This window comes from Haliotis rufescens, unplaced genomic scaffold, assembly GCF_023055435.1.
Source record: "Haliotis rufescens isolate VD_foot unplaced genomic scaffold, xgHalRufe1.0.p SCAF_1, whole genome shotgun sequence".
Classification (NCBI taxonomy): domain Eukaryota; kingdom Metazoa; phylum Mollusca; class Gastropoda; order Lepetellida; family Haliotidae; genus Haliotis; species Haliotis rufescens.
In genome coordinates, this window is record NW_025963779.1 from 4,647,459 (window position 1) to 4,667,261 (window position 19,803).

Consider the following 19,803-nt stretch of genomic DNA (forward strand, 5'->3'; position numbering starts at 1 on the left):
CTTAATGCCGAGCACCAGACAGGGTAACAACAAGTACCATCTTTTAACGTCTTTTGGTATGACGCGGTCGGGGATCGAACACTGGACCTTCCGCTCTCGGGGCGGACGCTCTACCTCCAGACCACGGAGGCGGTCCTGTGAGGGATAGAAACCATGGTGGTGGTTTAATCTAAAACCTTTTTACTTTGCATGGATCTGACAGTAAACGTGCTTGTGACATGCCTTGGTGAGTGAGTGAGTGAGTGAGTGAGTGAGTGAGTGAGTGAGTGAGTGAGTGAGTGAGTGAGTGTGTGAGTGTGTGAGTGAGTGAGTTTACTTAGTCAGACGTTAATAAATAAATCCACCATTCTCCATCAGACTAGGACTACATAAAGTCAAAGAGAGATAACATCTCTGGTAAACATGTATGTAAGTCTCACATTAACATGACAGACATGTTCCCTTTCCAATCATCAACACCTAAAATGTCTCTATAGATCAGGCTTGATGTTTTCATACCCGGATCATGTTGTACTAGTATCAGGTATGAGCTTGCTTCATGTCACTCATCCCACAGATGTGACACGGTAAATGTCACTCCATTGAAGCATCACCTGGCTTATATGAGGGGGGGCCTCATGTCCCTCTCCCTGTCTGCAAGGGGATCTCATCTCACTGTCTGACGTCACAAGTGGCAAAATGTAAGGCCTGGCTAATTGTTAAACAAGTTATTTCATGAAATGACAAAAACTGTGAATCTGATAAAAAATATTGTGCAATTAAGTTTGCATGCCTTCACTTGTTGTAGTGATGTAGCTCACCTGATACAAATTGAGTGAAATTCTGTCAAGGGATAAAATGCTTTACAAGAGCACCACATTGAAATAAGGATGTGTGCATCGATTCAGTATTGAAGGGGCACTGCATGGAAATAACTAGGTGCCCTGTTCGAGAATGGGGTTCGGCATGTTGATTCAGTACCTGATTGAATAAGAGCACATATTATCAGTCCAAAAGTACCTGATTGAATAAGAGCACATATTATCAGTCCAAAAGTACCTGATTGAGTAAGGGCACATATTATCAGTCCAAAAGTACCTTATTGAGTCAGGGCACATATTATCAGTCCAAAAGTACCTGATTGAGTAAGAGCACATATTATCAGTCCAAAAGTACCTGACTGAGTAAGGGCACATATTATCAGTCCTAAAGTACCTGATTGAGTAAGGGCACATATTATCAGTCCTAAAGTACCTGACTGAGTAAGGGCACATATTATCAGTCCTAAAGTACCTGATTGAGTAAGGGCACATATTATCAGTCCTAAAGTACCTGATTGAGTAAGGGCACATATTATCAGTCCTAAAGTACCTGACTGAGTAAGGGCACATATTATCAGTCCTAAAGTACCTGATTGAGTAAGGGCACATATTATCAGTCCTAAAGTACCTGATTGAGTAGGGGCACTCGTAGCTGTGTCCGGCCTCAACGACTGCCTCTGCTTGTAACGTCAACAGTTGGGAAATAGCTGGAACAACTCCTTGAAGGCTTCTGTAAGAAGAAACCAGAACTGATATAAGACAGCTACGCCATAAATGAAGAACAATAAAGAACAAAGCATGGTTTATTTCATGATAAAACATAGTTCTATTATGACGTCATTTCTGGAGATTCGAATATGGGCTCGCAGCTTGATGACCTTATATATTGGACGACCTGCATCACTTTTGGGGCAGTCTTTCCACATCAAGCTGACACGCCGTGATATAACCGGAATACCCCACTCGCTGAGGCTCTCACTCTATGTTTAATAACAATCAAAAGAAATGAACTCCAACTTATGGCATGTTTTACCTCTGAACTTTTTAATCACAACATTGTACATCAGCCATCTAAATTCGCCATTCGCGTAAGAAGACCTTGTTTCAATTGAGAGGAGGGGAGATAACTCTAATCTGATGTTGAAAAACTTATCACAAGAAATTGCAAAATATCAGAATCGTTTTCAAAGTACCATTTCAATCAAATTCCTCATGCCCTTTGAGTATGATGACACATCAGCTGCAGCCACGCTCATGGCTGCAGATCAGACTTTCTGTGTTGGCTATCACATAATTTATTTCTTGCCTCAAACAGATATCGAAATTGTAGTTGCTTCCAAACAAGCGCAAGGGTTTAATTGTCATCATGTTTAAATTGTGTGATGGTATTTGCTGCCTGTCTGGAATTCTATGTCCACAAACTTCTGAAAACAGCTTATTCCCTCTCACAGCCTCCGTAGGTATCTTTTATCTCAAATAAAACACACATTTACATGTATACCAATCACGGCAATTTGCACCAGTGAGCACAACATATTCACCCCCTTGCAATCAAACAAGCGCTACAATCGTGCAGTTGTACCAAAACATTACTCTTTTTATCCCAGTCTGTTAAGATTTTCTTCCCTTTAGTTGACATCATTGCTTTTTCACAACCTAACTTCTGTAGATAGAAGGTGTTGGAAGAGATACCACACCAGATCCCCACTGTTTGTGTTTCCTAATGTGCACAGCACTATCAACACAGCGAGGTCCTAGCAGGATCCTACAGTGGTATTTACAGTAGCAACTCAGTCAATGATACAGGTTTAACTACTCTGCATTATTCTCCACATGAAAGGGCTGGGAGGAGATGTGAAACCTGACCAATAACACTGAAACCATACAATCTTGCGTCACTTGTCAATCCAATTTATTTCTGGAACACCACAAAACTTTTATGAGTAATTTGACGATTATTTACAACGTATTGCGTAAGTGTGAACTAAACAGTTCATGTGACAATGCATATATCATGTAACGATGTATATCATGTAACGTTGTAGATCACATAACATTTCTCATTTAGTAATATATACACGAAACGAGTGTAAGTTAAAGATGGCTACTCTAAGACCTAAAGCTGCTGTTCAGTCGAGGTCTAATTGTTGTAATTAATGGTGTGTATTATAATCATTGTCTCTGTGTGATTTGGGTAATCATTAACTGCTAGACTGATCTATAACAATTGCATTAACTTGCAGACAAAGTATTGTTTTAAAGACTTGATTCAATCTTGCCGTGACTGCTGATTAGCCTCAACAGTCTTGTAACTAGGACTAGTGAGGGAAATGAGCTTCGATCACTTTGACCAGCATTTCAGTCACATGACATGTGTGAAACAGTGAAACAGCTTGAAGACATTTACCACTTGAAACTGACTAAGCGCACTCAGACACCATGCCACAGAGAATGAATACCCCGCTCAGACACAATATACTGACTCCAAGCTGACCAGTTCTTGTCTTGTGTGCGTGCATGCGTGCATGGGTTGGTGGATGAGTGAGTGAGTGAGTGAGTGAGTGAGTGAGTGAGTGAGTGAGTGAGTGAGTGAGGGAGGGAGGGAGTGGGTGGGCGGTGCGGGATGGAGCGGGGTGGAGTGGAGGTTGGGCGGGGTGGAGCGGAGGTGGGGCGGGGCGGGGCGGGGCGGAGCGGAGTGGAGCAGAGTGGAGTGGAGTGGAGTTTGGTTTTTGGCTCCTTTGAACAGTATTCAAGTAATATCACAGTTTAATGTGGAAGGAAAGTCTGAAGTGATGCAGATTACCATTTTGGTGAAACCCACCAGCACGGGTATGCCACTGACAAACCCAGAAACACAATTGGGGCCAACTGGGATTCAAACCCATGATCATAGGTTTCTTGTGTGCACAGCGAACTGTGGTGCCTTCGACAGTGGAGCCACCCATGCCCCTGAAACTCACAGATATTGTGCTGATATACCAAGCACCATTATTATGGTAAAGTTGGTATGGGCAATCATGCGTTTTCTCAATGTAAAGCTGTTATCACATGATCTGTAGCCTGACGAGATAAAGATAAATTTTATCATCACCCAATCAATGATATTTGTGATGCTAATAAGGAATTTGCTATTTTCAATGTTCGGTATAGCTTTTTATTCAATTATGGATAAGCTATTCCTAAATTCCGAAAAAAGTGCAAAAAATACATTTCTAAACATAGTAAACAATTGCATTCGTGTTTTTTAACATTTGAGGTCTTTTTTAAGAAATCAGCCTCAATTGAACCCTGACATCTTAACGTTTAATTCTCTCATACTGCATATTGGGCACAAAAAAAATACATCAAGAAAGGAATGGTCTGGACATTTTCATTTTTCAGATCCACTGACATTTACATCTTATAATCAAAACACTGACAAAAACAATTGCAGTAAAGGACATCAATGATTGTATATGCTTATCTAGAAACGTCAATACCAGGTCTTCCCCTGTAAAAAGGGAATAAGCTACATAATGAGAAAGTGAAAGTTCGTATAACACATCCATCCATTTGTCCTTGGTGATTCTTTGATAACAGTAGGGTGTTTAGGTACACCTTTAAATCATTACCCATTATTGTCCTGACATAATTCTTATTTTTAACACCATAGCAACACAAATAGCATTGAAGTACTTATATATCTGATCCAACATCTGATTATACCATCTCCTAAACAAACCCAACTCACTCACTAACTCACTTTGGTAAAGAGTGAGTGAGTGAGTTTTGTATTACACCGCTTTTACCAATGTTCCAGCAATATGAAGGCTGGGACACTAGAATTGGGTTTCACACATTGAACCCGTGTGGGGAATCGAACCTGGGTCTTCGGCTTGATGAGCGAACGCTTCAACGACTAGGCTACCTGACTACCCCTGACAATACTCTCCACAGACGGTGGTGGGTGGTGCATGGCCTACCTGGCTGATGGTACAATGTTCAGCAGACTATTGATGACGTAGGTAAACTCGGCCTTCTTGAGGACCACTAGTTTGACCAGAGCCTGGCCACTTGCTTCACTCACGATGCGATCAGGTGAGCTACAGCTATCCCATAATGCTTTCAGCTCCAAAATCTGTAAAAGTTGGGCAATAATTAAGAAAGTAAATGATGTTTGTTTGTCAATGCTTAATATTTAAGTTAAGGTGATACAATTGGTACAACTGAGACAACAATTGGAACAAGAGTTTGCCACAAACGTGGCCCCTGCCCCTGTTGCAGAATTTATGACATAATTAATTCTAAACAAACCCGAACCTTTTTTAACCCAGGTGGAACTTGTCATGAAAATTTTTAAAAAAAGAAGAGTTTGGAACCTAAGTCCATCTTGTTGCCATGGAAACGTAAAAAATAAAAATTTCTAAAATTTCTAAATAGCAAAAGGCACCAGTTCAGCATGTACTTGACAATCTGCAAAGTTTGATGAAAAAATATTGAATGGTTTCTGAGTTATACTTCAGAAATGAAAAGTGACGGATGGACAGACGGAGCCCATTTCAATATCCCCCGCCAACCATGTTGGGCGGTGGATAGTAACCATCAGAGGCACAAAGAAAACTTATTCTGAAAAAGATTTTTAGGGGGACTGACCTCTGGCGTAGACGCATCAATGGTGGCCTTCCCGGACTTCTTCACGACATCTGAGTACAGTCGCCACACAGCCTGGAACAGAGGCAGCAGGTGAAGCCAACATCAGAGGTAAACACAAGACTGAATGTTTCACAGTCAGCAATAGTCCAGCTGTACTCGTGCGTGCGTGCGTGCGTGCGTGCGTGCGTGCGTGCGTGCGTGCGTGCGTGCGTGCGTGCGTGAGTTTGGGTGAGTGAGTGGATGAGTGAGTGAGTTTGGGTGAGTGAGTTTGGGTGATTGATTGGATGAGTGAGTGAGTTTGGGTGAGTGAGTTTGGGTGAGTGAGTGGATAAGTCAGTAGAAATATTGTTTCATTTTTAAGAGTCAACATGATGATGTGGATCAGAGAAGTACTGGAGGCAAAGATGTCCTAGATGTCAGCACCATTCCATTTTACTCATGCCTGTCACATCCACAGCGATGTTCTCCCTCGCTGCATTAGTTTCACCGACTTAAAACAATGAAATCTCTGGTCCACAACTACATGACTGAATCAAATCACAAGTCATCAGTTTTATTAAAATCTTTCACAACTAAGTCATAGGAGCATTACGGTATGTCAGAAACACTTGACTTGCAGAATTTCTAATCAAAAGCTGAAAAGATAAAAGTCCTAAGCTAATTACGCTGACGGTTTATGGTTCAATATTCTGGACCTACTGACACACAAGAGGATGATGCATGCACGCATCAGTGATCGGAGTATTTTTAGTAACACGATTGCTGTCATGGTCAAGGATGATCGTCTACAGAATACTCTGGCAATTCTGAAATGATGAACGACATGTCTGGCTATCTGTCTGCATCTATAGTCGGGCTATGATACAATCATATGATCAATCACAATGTCGCAAACTCTTTCTACATAGAATACAGATCATCTTCTGTCTGTGACTGAATGAAGGACTATGTGTTAATCAACTTTGCTGCTGAATTACTGAGATTAGGTTTGGTGCAGGAAAACCACGACACAAGAGTCAATCAACCTCACACACATGTGAGAATATATGCAAGGATGGCAAACAGTTCTACGGAATGATTAAGTGTGAGCAAATGTACAAATCTTTACCAAGACCCAGTCAGGTGAGCTACAGTGAGTGAGTTGGGTTTAACACTGCTTTTAACAGTATTCCAGTTAGATCACGGCATGTCAGCTAAATCTGGGAGGAAAGCCCGAAGTGCTGCAGGTCTTAGACGTGTACCACTTCGGTGAAACCCACGAGCACGGGTATGGTTATGAAATCTAGAAACATGAACAGGGCGAACCAGGATTTAAACCCAGATTCATAGGTTTCTGGTGGGTCAAAGAGATGCAACTCCGCAGGGAATTGCGACACCTAGCACGACTGGGCCACCTGTGCCCCAGGTGAGCTACAGCTGTCAAATGGTACAATGTTCAAAAGGCTATTTCTGACATAAAACTCGACTTAATCATCACCAGTTTAAGCAGAAACAAACCACTTATATTTTGGTCAGGTGAGCTAGAGACAGCCCTTAATACTGATGGTCCAATGTTCAAAAGGGTATTTCCAACACAAAAAAACTCCACCTAATCATCTCAAGCAGAGACAAACCACTCATACTTGGTCAGATGAGCTGCAGCTTATCCCGATGGAATAATGTTCAAAAGGATATTGTAGACCAGGGCAAACAAGAGCTTGATCCCTTGTTCAGTCACATTTCACTCAGCAACATTCCAGCTATATGTCTGTAAATAACTGAGTCTGGAGCAGACAATCTAGTGATTGATATTATGAGTAATGGGACACAATGACATGCCATCAACCAAGGCAGCGAGCCTAATCATCCACATCTTGTTGCCATTACCACCACCATGGGTTGCTGAGGATCAATGCTGTTTAATCCTAAGGTAAGGTGAGCTATAGCTAGGTAACTCCAGGGCTGACTCAGCAGGATTAGAGGCCTATTAAGGGAGAAAAATAACTGTGTCAAATGTTGCTTATCGAATGGTTGGTGCTTGCCTGAGAAACGTACCAACATCTATCCCAAAACATTGCATTGATAATAAAAACAGTTCAAATCCATAAGTCAACTCTGGTTTTCATTCACGGCAAAACTGCTTCTAAAATGCCACATACACAACAGAATGTCACAGTTTCCCACCTTGCGCTTACAACTGGAAATGGGGAACAATCAAGTCCCCTAAAATAATAACATTTCTTCATGGGACATTCAGAGCCAGCATATTCTACAGCGTGTTGAGGTGAGGTGTGGTGAAATGGGGTTTAACGTCGCGTTCAAGATTATTGCACTTATATAGCGACGTGCATGTACGTGTGTGTGTTTGTGTGGCTGCTTGTACTAGTTCGGACTGAAGCCGATTTATAGTGCTAGCTCACTGAGATACCATGCCGCAGTTTAACATGAATACCCCACTCAGACACAGTATACTGACTCCGGGCCGACCAGTCCTTGTTTTAGCCCCTTAATGCCGAGCGCCAGACAGGGTAACAACAAGTACAATCTTTTAACGTCTTTTTGTATGATGCGGCCGGGGATCGAACCCCGGACCTTCCGCTCTCCGGGCGGACGCTCTACCACAAGACCACGGAGGCGGTCACCACAGCTTGTTGAGAATTGTTTCTTGAAAACATTGAGATTCTGAATCAGCATGGTTTCATCACAGAATATAAGAGAAGATTTATCAAAAAGTCTGTTATTTTCTGTGACTACAGGTTGTTTTACCATACATGAAAAAACATCCAAACTGCTAATACACTTTATATGACAAATGAGGAGAAAATCCAACCAAATCCTCAAGTCATCAGATTATATATTCCAAAAACACCAGCAATAAATATGGATTACAGATCAGATAAAAATCCTCCAAACACAAAAAGATCAATGATTATTCAACAGTACAGCTTCTTGTCAAAGGATGCACTGGCTCCATAAACACGGAGGATATCTTTGAGATGTACCAGCTGCATCGTAGTGTTTCCACTTGTCAACAGAAGATGAGAGCACCCATTCATCCACATTTACACATTTACTATGAATTTTGATATACTACCAAGACCTCACAAAGTCCAAATTATCTGATCTCAGTCAAGAATAGCTCTCACATATTTGCCATGCACAGCCACCTCTGTGTAGAGCTGAGGCAAGGAAGTCACAGTTTATCAAGTCAGCATCAGAACTGCACTGCTTAACACAACTTGTAAGTCAGTTAATAACACGAAGGTCATGCGTCTCCTCTAAAAACTTTGTGTTTCACAGCATTCATACCATGTAGAATGGCATCATGTCTCTGTAGCCCTGCCTGACAGTGACACACAGGGCTTATGGGAGTTTGGCAGGTTGCTGGGAGCTTGTGCATCCAGTCCATTAAAGGAGCTCTGGATGGGCTAGTGTCAATAAAATATAACTTTACTTTGTATTAATGAATCAATCATTAATCTTCACCATGAATCAAATGTATGCACTTGTTTGCCTTTCGTTTGCTCTGTATCAAGCATCAGATCATATACTCAAAGATATTTCAATGCCAATCATAAGCGTCCTCCTATATTTTCCGATAGTTACAGATAATATTGTTTTGATACAGAATGAGTGAGTTGGCTTTTAATATCATTTTGAATAATATTGCAGTTATTTTCCAGCATGTCAGTTGGAGGAGAAGAAGCAATGCCCATCACTAATGTATACTCAGGCACTCTGATAAGCCCTGTGGGGAATCTGGGTTAGAGCAGGTCACAAGCAATCTAAGAGGCAACTAAATGGATTGGGTGGTCAAGCTTGGTGGCTTGGTTGATTGCATGTCATCGCATCCCGATGGCATGGATCACTGCTCACAATATCACAGGATTGTCTTTTCAAGACTTGATTTTTCCAGGCTGCCATTATATCCAAGGGGTGGCTGAAAGATTTGAGCATGACTGTGGTGGACTGTGTTGAGGCTGGTTGCTTATCATTTTTCAAATTAATCCCCTCTGAGGTCCACACACTTCTGCCAACGATGCTGGAGTGGACACCACTGGTTTGCTCATGCTGACGTAAATCCTTGCCAGACAGTTTTTTCTTCAAGTTTGGAAAGAGGGGGGAATCAGACCACATCTGGTGAATACGGAGGATGTTCGATGTGTTCAAAGCCACAGCCATGCACTGCAGCCATGGTAACAACAGACTTGAGTACAGGTGCATCGTCCTGGTGGAACAACACACTTGTGAGGTTTCCATGACGATCAGCCTTGATATTCGCACTGCCTAAGACATTAACAAAAAGGAACAGACTTTGCCTTCTCGGCGGTGGAGATGTTAGATGTTTTCACTGCTCTGACTGTTGTGTTGTCTCTGTCTGATTATAGTTGTGAACCAAAGACCCATCCATGGTTACGCATCACTCAACAGAATCAGCTGGGTCTACTTCAACACAATGAAAATTCTCATAAAAGATGATGAACCTGGAGCATTTCCGATCAGGACCCACAAGCCTTGGAACTCAATTTGCTGAAACCTTTGTCACGCCCAGTTCATACTCACAATCTAATGAGCCACACCTACTTTAATGGCTATGCATGGTCCTTAATCATATCATGTATTCTAACATGTTCCTGAGTGGTGGCAGTTGAAGGTCTTCCTGTTCTTGTATCATCTTTGAGGCTCTTCTCTTCCCCTCTTGAACTCTATTGCCCACCTCGTCACAGTGGCAAAGGAAGGAACATCATCCTCTTAAGTTGACACAATGCCTCAAGAGTAAGCACTGTCAGTTGGAGACAGCTCAGAAGCCAATTCTGTCCATTTTCATCAACATAGAATACCTAGTCACTTTCATGCCTGCAGAAATATGCTGCCTGGTTGTGCATTTGTTTCAATATGCACTCTGTAAGCATGGAAAGTCGTGTTCTTAACACATGCTGTTAAGTGTGTTCTGTGCATCATTCAGTCATTGTTAGGCTCAGAACTTGTAAGACACCCTCCGTAGCTGGAATGTTGCTCAGTGTGGCATTACACAACAAACAAACAAAACACTTGGGTTGAACCCACAGTCAGTGGTATAAGCTTCTGACAGGCCAATCAGATTGAATCAAGAAACTGAACCAAAAACAAAGGTGAGGTGAACGTGGTTTAACATAGCTTTCAAGATTATTGCACTAATATTGAGACGTGCATGCATTTGTGTCTGCTTGTACCAGTCAGGACTAATGCTGATTTAATAGTGCTAGATCACTGAGATATCATGCTGCAGTTTAACATGAATACCTCACTCAGACACAGTATACTGACTCTGAGCCGACCCATCCTTGTTTTAGCCCCTTAATGCTGAGCACCAGACAGGGTAACAACAAATACCATCTTTTAATGTCTTTTGGTATGACATGTCCTGGGCTCGAACCCCAGACCTTCCGCTCCCCTGGCACATGCTCTACCACTAGACCATGGAGGTGGTCGAACCAACAATCAGACAGGGAACTGTGAACAATAAATTGCCTCTACGTGCTCACTGGAATAACATATTCATCTTGACCACAAGGTCGCTGGGTCCGTCTTTCATTCCGAGCTACATAATTTCACAGATGCCTTAACTTTGTTACACTAGAGGCTAGGTATTAAGCTTGTCATGTGGCTACAGTGCAACTGGTTTCACTGTATAAATCCACAGTGACTCTCACCTCAAGTGTCAATGCATTTCATGCTCATCCTTTCTTTCAATAAGAGCGACAAAACCCTTTCCATATTCATAGGAAATCATTAAAAGAGTTGATTGTACGATTCCGACTATCATATTTGATGTAATAAGCGCCCAGGCGCTCTCAAAATTTGAAATAGGGGGCTCTTATTAGAACAAAAGTTTGGAGAGAAAAAAACAGAGTTGAAAGATTGTAAATTTCGTGGTTTATGCTGACAGCCTGAAATGATACAAAATAAAAGTCTGTGTGTATTATACACGACAGATATATTTATCCAGAATTTAATTGCCCATAATTAAGGGTGCATATAACACATGAGTCCGTATTATACACGAATAAATAAGTCTTGTGTACATTGATCAATCAGAAGTGGTGCTAATTGGGATTATTCACTAGCCAATATATTAGCAAACATCGCCGTGGGCACTTATTAGAGCGGGGGGTGCTTATTACGTCGAATACGGTATATCATAAGCATATGTTTATGAATCACTATCTAATAGTGATGATACCAGGTGTTCGCAAAAATGTGAACGTATCCTGCCCCACTGGTGGCACCTGTCACAAACACATGCAAAGGCAAGTCAATTCTTTTTTTGAAAAAAACAACAACATGGGAACATGTAGTACAAGTCAAAATAGGGAATTGTATCGGATATCATTTTTGTCACTGACGGAAATTTCCTCCCCATGTCTACCATGAAACATTTGAAAGTTGTAACCTTGATCCAACAACTGAGCAAGAGCTGTATGACGCTCTTTGAAATCTTGACAGAAAGAGCATGCTCAATTGTACTCAAAAGTTGTTAAATGTAGGCACCAAGGGCTGGCTGCAGGAATACTGCTCTACATAAAGGGAAAGAAGACTGATGGAAAGTCGAAGTCATCCTTCTTGTCATACAGTCAAAGAGAACCTGCACATCTGAAACTCACCATACTTCATGCAACTGGTCTTTTTTTGTCTCTTTGAAATTACAGATGGATGTTTTTGGTGGGATTATATATATAAAAAAGACATTTCAGTCCTGATTTCTTCTTACAATCTGAATATATTGACATAGGTGTGACAAGCTGATCTAATAATCGTGCTCCTGGGATTATGGCCAACAGAATATCTGAATTGTTCCTTGGAGATATTCTTCTTCCACTGTTTATTTTTTATGGGTTGCTGGATTGAGATGATAATTTTGAAATGATTTTTTATCTGATTTCTCTTGAGAGAAATTTATAGCCAAAAAGTTCTGTATGATTTCAATGATTTTGTTTCGTTTTGCCTGTACACTGTACACTGGGAAATCACTTCCTGGTTTGAAGTATATGCAGGAAATATTACTCGCATAACTACATGTAACACAGTTTAGGAAACATTCTACCATGAATGTAGACTTAGTCAACCACTGTCATTGAGAGTTGAATTATCTCTGACTGAAACAGCTGATCATTCAGATATCTTGACCAACATCAAAATTATTTGCATTTAATTTTATCATGGAAGAATGGAGAAAAACATACTGTGTTTTCAATGAACAGCTAACTTACCCTAAATCTAATTGGGCTAAATTGAATTTGTAACAGACTGCATAGTGGGAGATTTCAAATGTAAATGTTTCATGTGGTTTAACCTACATTTACAATTTAGATGGAAAAAACAGTTTCTTTACGTCCTTAAAGATTGACTGTGGATTTATTTCTGTTCATCGAGGGATGAATAACAAAATGTGCGAACAGTTTGAATCCGCATTGAGGATTCTTACAAAAGTTTGCACATCGCTTCTTCGATTCATACCTGTGGTCAGTCATCCCATGCCAAGATTTTAGCCATTTGTCATGGTTCAGAAATAGGGGTGTGCTTAACCTTTTTCTTTGTGTATAGTTCAGAGAATAATTAGCAAGGCACTTGACACACAGACAGACAGACAGATTACATGCCCACCACATGGACAATCGGTCCAGGTGAGCTACAATTGGAATCTCATTTGTACCTCATAACTCTGGTCGACCTGCAGCGTGTTTCAAGGCCAAGCTTTAATGTACAATTATCTCAAGAATTTCCTACAGTTTGTGTTACCTGAGATAAAACTTGGTAAACACGTGCTCATGATATGGAAGGAATTGAACAATGGACTCGGCTTTTAGTAGAGATTTCTTGTGAATATGGAAAAAGTTTTGTCGTTTTACTTATATAATAGTTTGGGATTTGTATAATAGCTCTACTTTAAAATGTTACATTGATACTCATTAGATTAAAACATTTCTCGCATCAATATGAAATAAAAACCAGAAAAATATTCTACCACAGGCACAAGAATTGTGACGCAATACCATATATTCTTGACACCCTACCGTTTACTGATATAACAGCCAATTCATTCTCAAACTTCTCACTCCAAATTAAACACATCTAATAACAAAGACATCACGTTCATTTACTACCAATAATGTCTCAGTTGACTCCAAACTATTTACCCTAATGAGGACATCAAGCCTAACATTCCTGCCATGGTCCGGAAATCAAATCTAAAGGAAATTGAAATTAACGTGGCTTAACTGTACCTGTATTGTATAAGTTCTAGGCTTAAAGCTGCCTGACAAACAAGCTCATACTCCTGCTATGATGTGACTACCCACATGTTGTATTGATCACAACCCTGCTGTTGGTCCTAATAGCGATACACGACCACTAACAACAAAACTGAGTTTTCATTACAAAATCCACTTTCACACCTTGTAGTCGTAATAGAAGATTAGCTGAAAAGGCTGAAAAGGCCATTGCATTGGTCATTTGGTCACTTAAAGGCCAAGTGTGTAAATCAATTTGAACTCATTACCCTTCCCGATGACCAAGTCGCAGTGGCTCCTACTAATTAAGAAAAGACTGAACAGCTACTTCAGATAATCAAGACCTGTTGCTGGGACAACCTGGAAAAGGGTTGTGCATGGTTTTCCAATGTCTTCCCAAAATACAATAAATCAGACTTGTGAATATACTTTCTAAAGATTAATTTCTTTGCGATAGATTTTTCTACACATATTCTATCACATAGTTTATGATGACCGTAAACAAGAATACAAGCTTCAGACGTTCTAAAAGAACATGGTAAACCAATCTACATCAATGGATATGCTGGTGTTATCACTTTGTTTATGTGCTGATTAGCTAGATTTGAACAGTCTTAAGGACGTAGCTCATTGAAATCTACCAGTGCTGTGCCCTGCCTGTGTTCCCAAGAGTGGCGATCATCCGGCTCTGACACGACGAACAAGGTGTGTTTATCCGGATCCACGTTTCTGTCTCCTAATCTGCCGGGGACACTGACTTACGAGAGTGTCTGAAGCTTGGAGACTGCACCAAGTAACGTGCTCAGATGGATGGATGAATACCAGACACAGTGGGCGGTGGAGAAGGAATTTTTTTCCCAGGAATAAGTTTAAAATGACTTCATCTTGATAGTGGTTGTTTTTTATGTTTTCATTCATGTTTCACACCAAGATAAATTCCTTCTACATTTGTATACAACCTTGATAATGGGTAGTTGATACAAAAACACAGCTATTTCTCCGAATCTCTCTGGATTCAGGAAAAAGAAAATGTTTGATAAATGCCTGACAGCTCAGACAAACCCTCAGTAAAAAGTAAGGGTTTGTGTTAAAACTTGATCAAAATTGATTGTGGTCACAAAAAAAAATCTGAACTGACATTTGAAAACTATTTGTTGACAATACTATGTCATTTATGTTTCCGACACTTGATCAGATGCAACATGTGAGTAATTAACAGCCATAAGCTTGAAGATAGGATGTCATGAATCAAAGTCAAATATTTTCATGGCAAAGAAACACACATGTAACGAAATAGTGAACGAATGCACCTTACATTTTATGTTACATTTTTTAAACGCAAATAAAAACATATATGGTTCCAGACAGAACTATATGATCTTTTTGACAATATTCTAATGAGTGAGTGAGTATGGCTTTTTTTAAAGCAATATTCCAGCAACATCATCAGAAATGGGCTTCACACATTGTACCTGTGTGGGGAATCAAACCCGGGCCTTCGGCTTGCCTAGCGAACGCTTTAACCACTTGGCTTCCCCACCACCCCTGACAATACACCAAACAGTTTACTTTGAATAACTCTTACAAACACAACTAAAGAAGATGTTTAACAAACAAATAAAGAAATTGGTTAATTGGAGGCAAATCTTGTGTGTCCTGTGGTAAATACAAATCATTTTAAAGTGTCTGATACAGTAAAACAAAAATGTGCATTACACAAACTCACAGACATGTTGGGAGTCTTTCCAGGCATTGGAGACACTAAATGTTTTCTGATTCTATCTGTTCCATTCCATGCTAGCCAGTTAGTAGCATTTGTAGTGTGTGAGTATGGTTTTACACTGCTTTTAGCAATATTCCAGCAATATCAAGGTGGGGAAACCAAACAAGGGCTTCACACAGTGTACCCATGTTGGGAATCGAACCCAGGCCCTCGGCATGACGAGTGTAGGCTTTAACCACAACGCTGCCTGACTGCCCAGGCTGTTTGTAAATAACAGTGCTGAAGGCTCATTAATCCAAAGTAATTATTTTGCTAATTGGTTGCATGCGTGCATGCAACTGTGCATATGATTTGCTACATAAGTGCTACAATCTTACCAGGATGTTAAACGCCATTTCGCCTCACTATATAAGTACAATAATTTGAGCATGTTTATTAAAGCCAACTACGTGGCAGACTGGAACTCAGGACTTTGATGTGACCAGAGAATGCTGTAACCACTTGGCTACCCACTGTCCTTTTTAACTCACAGAAAACCCCAGCAGCATGACCACTGTTTGTGAGTATCTGCAGACTCCACACAATTAGTATCTGCAGACTCCACACAATGAGTGAATGCAGACTCCACACAATGAGTGAATGCAGACTCCACACAATGAGTGAATGCAGACTCCACACAATGAGTAAATGCAGACTCCACACAATGAGTGAATGCAGACTCCACACAATGAGTGAATGCAGACTCCACACAATGAGTGAATGCAGACTCCACACAATGAGTATCTGCAGACTCCACACAATGAGTATCTGCAGACTCCACACAATGAGTGAATGCAGACTCCACACAATGAGTGAATGCAGACTCCACACAATGAGTAAATGCAGACTCCACACAATGAGTGAATGCAGACTCCACACAATGAGTGAATGCAGACTCCACACAATGAGTAAATGCAGACTCCACACAATGAGTAAATGCAGACTCCACACAATGAGTGAATGCAGACTCCACACAATGAGTATCTGCAGACTCCACACAATGAGTATCTGCAGACTCCACACAATGAGTGAATGCAGACTCCACACAATGAGTGAATGCAGACTCCACACAATGAGTGAATGCAGACTCCACACAATGAGTGAATGCAGACTCCACACAATGAGTGAATGCAGACTCTACACAATGAGTCAATGCAGACTCTACACAATGAGTGAATGCAGACTCAACACAATGAGTGAATGCAGCAAGCATTGGACCATACAAAAACACCTACAAAAACACCTACCTCATCCTCCTTGAGCAGGACGACGGGCAAATACTCTACCGTATTCAACATAATAAGCGCCCCGCTCCAATAAGCGCCCATGGCGATATTTGCTAATATATTTGCAAGTGAACAAACCCAATTAGCACCCCTGATTGATCAATGTACACAAGACTTATCTATTCGTGTATCATACGCACTTGTGTGTTATATGCATCTTTAAAGGGGCACTGATCTAACGGACTGGTTGTTGCCTTTGTTATTGTTTTTCCCCCGTGAGTACCCGGATGATACGCAACGCAACTGAGCGTGACCAGAGACTGGGGTACCGTCTGCAAGGACAGCTAAATAAACTTGGAGGCTGGAGGCAATATTTGTTTTACGCATTTTTTAACACTGATTGGTTAACTGTGATCTATAAAGATTTCGACAAAGGGCGCATGTTAATTCATTTCTTCAGCCTAAACAAACAGACAAAAAGAACAAGGGAGCTCATCGGATGTCGTCATTTGGAAATACCCCAGATAGTTATAGTTTAATACTAAAAACAGTATCCATGCAGTGAAAGCATTTTCGGATTTCGGCTTGCGTCGATAATACGATTACTACTCCCTTGTTGTCATCCACGTTTTCTCGTATAACCCTACACTTGTGTATTTGTCGTCATTCACTTGATGCTCAGTTAATGAATTTATTACAGGTACAATTAGTGGTAGCACCACTTATATTACCTGACAAAGGTTCCCATTTGGCATTTATTGTGTCTGGGGTAATTATTCAATCTAAATCCAGGTTTGAAGTGAGGTGAAATGTGTGTTATGTAATATGCACGTGGCAGCCCAGCAAGAGATGAATGATCAGTTGATTTACTTTTTTTTGTAAATCAACGGATCGTTCCTAGTCATCAAAGGATTAACAGAAAATACGTTGATTGATTAATCACTGTTATCTTGCACAGTGGATATGTCAAGAGTGAGTGTTTACATGTCTAGGTTTACTAAAACAAAGGGAATACACTCATATCATGGCGCGAAGTGCCGATGTAAAAACAACATACTTTGTTCAAAGGGTTAACTGATAATACGTTGATTGATTGATCATTGTTATCTATCACTCAATGGAATTTTTAGGAACCGTGGACGCTATGAAAATAGTTGTCACGTGGGCTTTCTCAGCCGACCATTGAGACTTGACACCTATGTAAAACACCTGAAACAATCCAAGCGATCAGTTGAGAAACGAGCACGGGTTATAATATCCCGAAACGATATATATCTTTTAAAATATTTGATTGTTACTGAGACACGTGACATCGAATAAGTTTCTTTGTACAGCTGCAGACGAGTGGGATATTGTTCCTTTATGTGGATATTCACGGATACATTCCTCGAACAAGGAAGCTGCCTAAAACTTATACACATAAATTTGGTAGGTTGTAATTATGATATCTGCATTTTGTTTTCCTTCATTTGAACCGATTCGTTCTTGTTTCTCTACGTCTTGGTTGGGAAATTCTTCAATGCTCGATAGACGTTGTTGTCACAGGTCTTTTCCTTTGTAAGCGTGTATATATTACCGTCAATTTGTAAAATGTGATTCTCTCAGGCAATTTATAAAATGTGTAAATATTTCAGTCATTTTGACTAAAAAATCTGTCCAGATTGATCAAGACGATCAAAAGGGCCTACAAACATCACAACAGATTATTAAGTAGGATTAAAAGCCAAACAACTTAGAAATGTACTTTTCAACGTTACATTTTCAGTCTCTTGGTGATGACATTAAACATCAAAATGTTTGGAATTCGTTGTCATAATAATACAGATGGAAATGTTTTTCAGTCACTTTGTAAAATAACTGAATATTTAGACGTTTAATAAATTTGTTACACATTTGACAGTAAAAAAATATACACACCATAAAAAAGCATATGCTCAGGTGAAATATATACTTTGTGTTGCAAGTCAAAATAGAGAAACGAAAATCGCAAAATTACCAAGCAAGTGACTTATCAAAACTTCGTCACCATTACCGATGCTACTCACAAAGATACCTACATTTCCTTATTATCTCGAAAACTGTATTTCATTTTGTTGATCAATGTGACCATACGCCCTTATTACTACCCATAACGTGACTAATGCGCTTACGAATGGCGCAGCAGAGGTCGCGAACTAGTCTAGATTTCTGCTATACATCCGGGTATTCACTGGGAAAAAACAATAACAAAGGCAACAACCAGTCCCGGGGAATTGCGTTAGATCAGTGCCCCTTTAATTATGGGCAATTAAATTCTGGAAAATATATCTGTTGTGCTTGATACGCACATACTTTTCTTTTGTATCATTTCAAGCTGTCAGCATAAACTACAAAATTTACAATCTTTCAACACTGTTTTTTTTTCTCATAAAATTGTATTCTATAAGAGGCCCCTATTTCTAAGTTTGAGAGAGCCCCGGGCGCTTATTACGTAGAATACAGTACATGTGATACTTGGATTGCTTCCAAACCAGCTATGGCTTACAATATCTGTGGCATATTTATTATCATTGTTGTTATGAAAATTCCATGAAATAGAAAGCACAGAGACGAAAAAATAATTTCCGCTACCACAAAAGTTGTGAATGAGACAGCCATGTCTTCAGACTTTATGCAGACATAAAGACGCTCTCGGTTCTTGGAATGGGCACCACCGATGTATACATATGATTGCTTGGTATTCTGCTTTCATGTAGGTCTTGACTAACCAAAATATCAAATAAGTTGTTTTCTTCACTCAAGCTGATAAGGTAGTTTGCAAATAATGCCAATAAAATATCTCTTTGTATCTTTCACACTTTTGTGTGCACCTCTCATCTTCAGAAAAATTGCAATTCCATCATAATTTGTTCATAGTCACAGGATATTCTCAGACTTTGGAAGTGTTGCATAAGCTATCAATCAAAACCTCCTCCTGCTAAGAAACATATATCTGTATTAAAAAAACAGACATTGTCCAGTGAGATGTCTGGGCATGATAGCCTGCAAAGTATTATTGGACAAGGAATACCGGTTAGCATTTCAAGGGTTAATAGAAAGCATTCACCCATTCTGCGGGGTATGGTGACACAGTGTCCGGAAGTTCACAGCAGAGA

The 19,803-nt window shown here is 40.2% G+C and overlaps 1 protein-coding gene across 1 annotated transcript in view; it reads right to left on the minus strand.

The window, feature by feature from the left end:
* LOC124150101 (focadhesin-like) overlaps positions 1 to 19,803 on the minus strand; it is a 586,265-nt gene that overhangs the window by 203,007 nt on the left and 363,455 nt on the right. Inside the window, exons 3-5 of the mRNA XM_048398021.1 lie at positions 5,433 to 5,504; positions 4,763 to 4,917; positions 1,429 to 1,530 (exon numbers count right to left, since the gene is read on the minus strand). Coding sequence (XP_048253978.1) covers positions 1,429 to 1,530; positions 4,763 to 4,917; positions 5,433 to 5,504 — 329 coding nt within the window. The remainder of the gene's footprint in view (positions 1 to 1,428; positions 1,531 to 4,762; positions 4,918 to 5,432; positions 5,505 to 19,803) is intronic.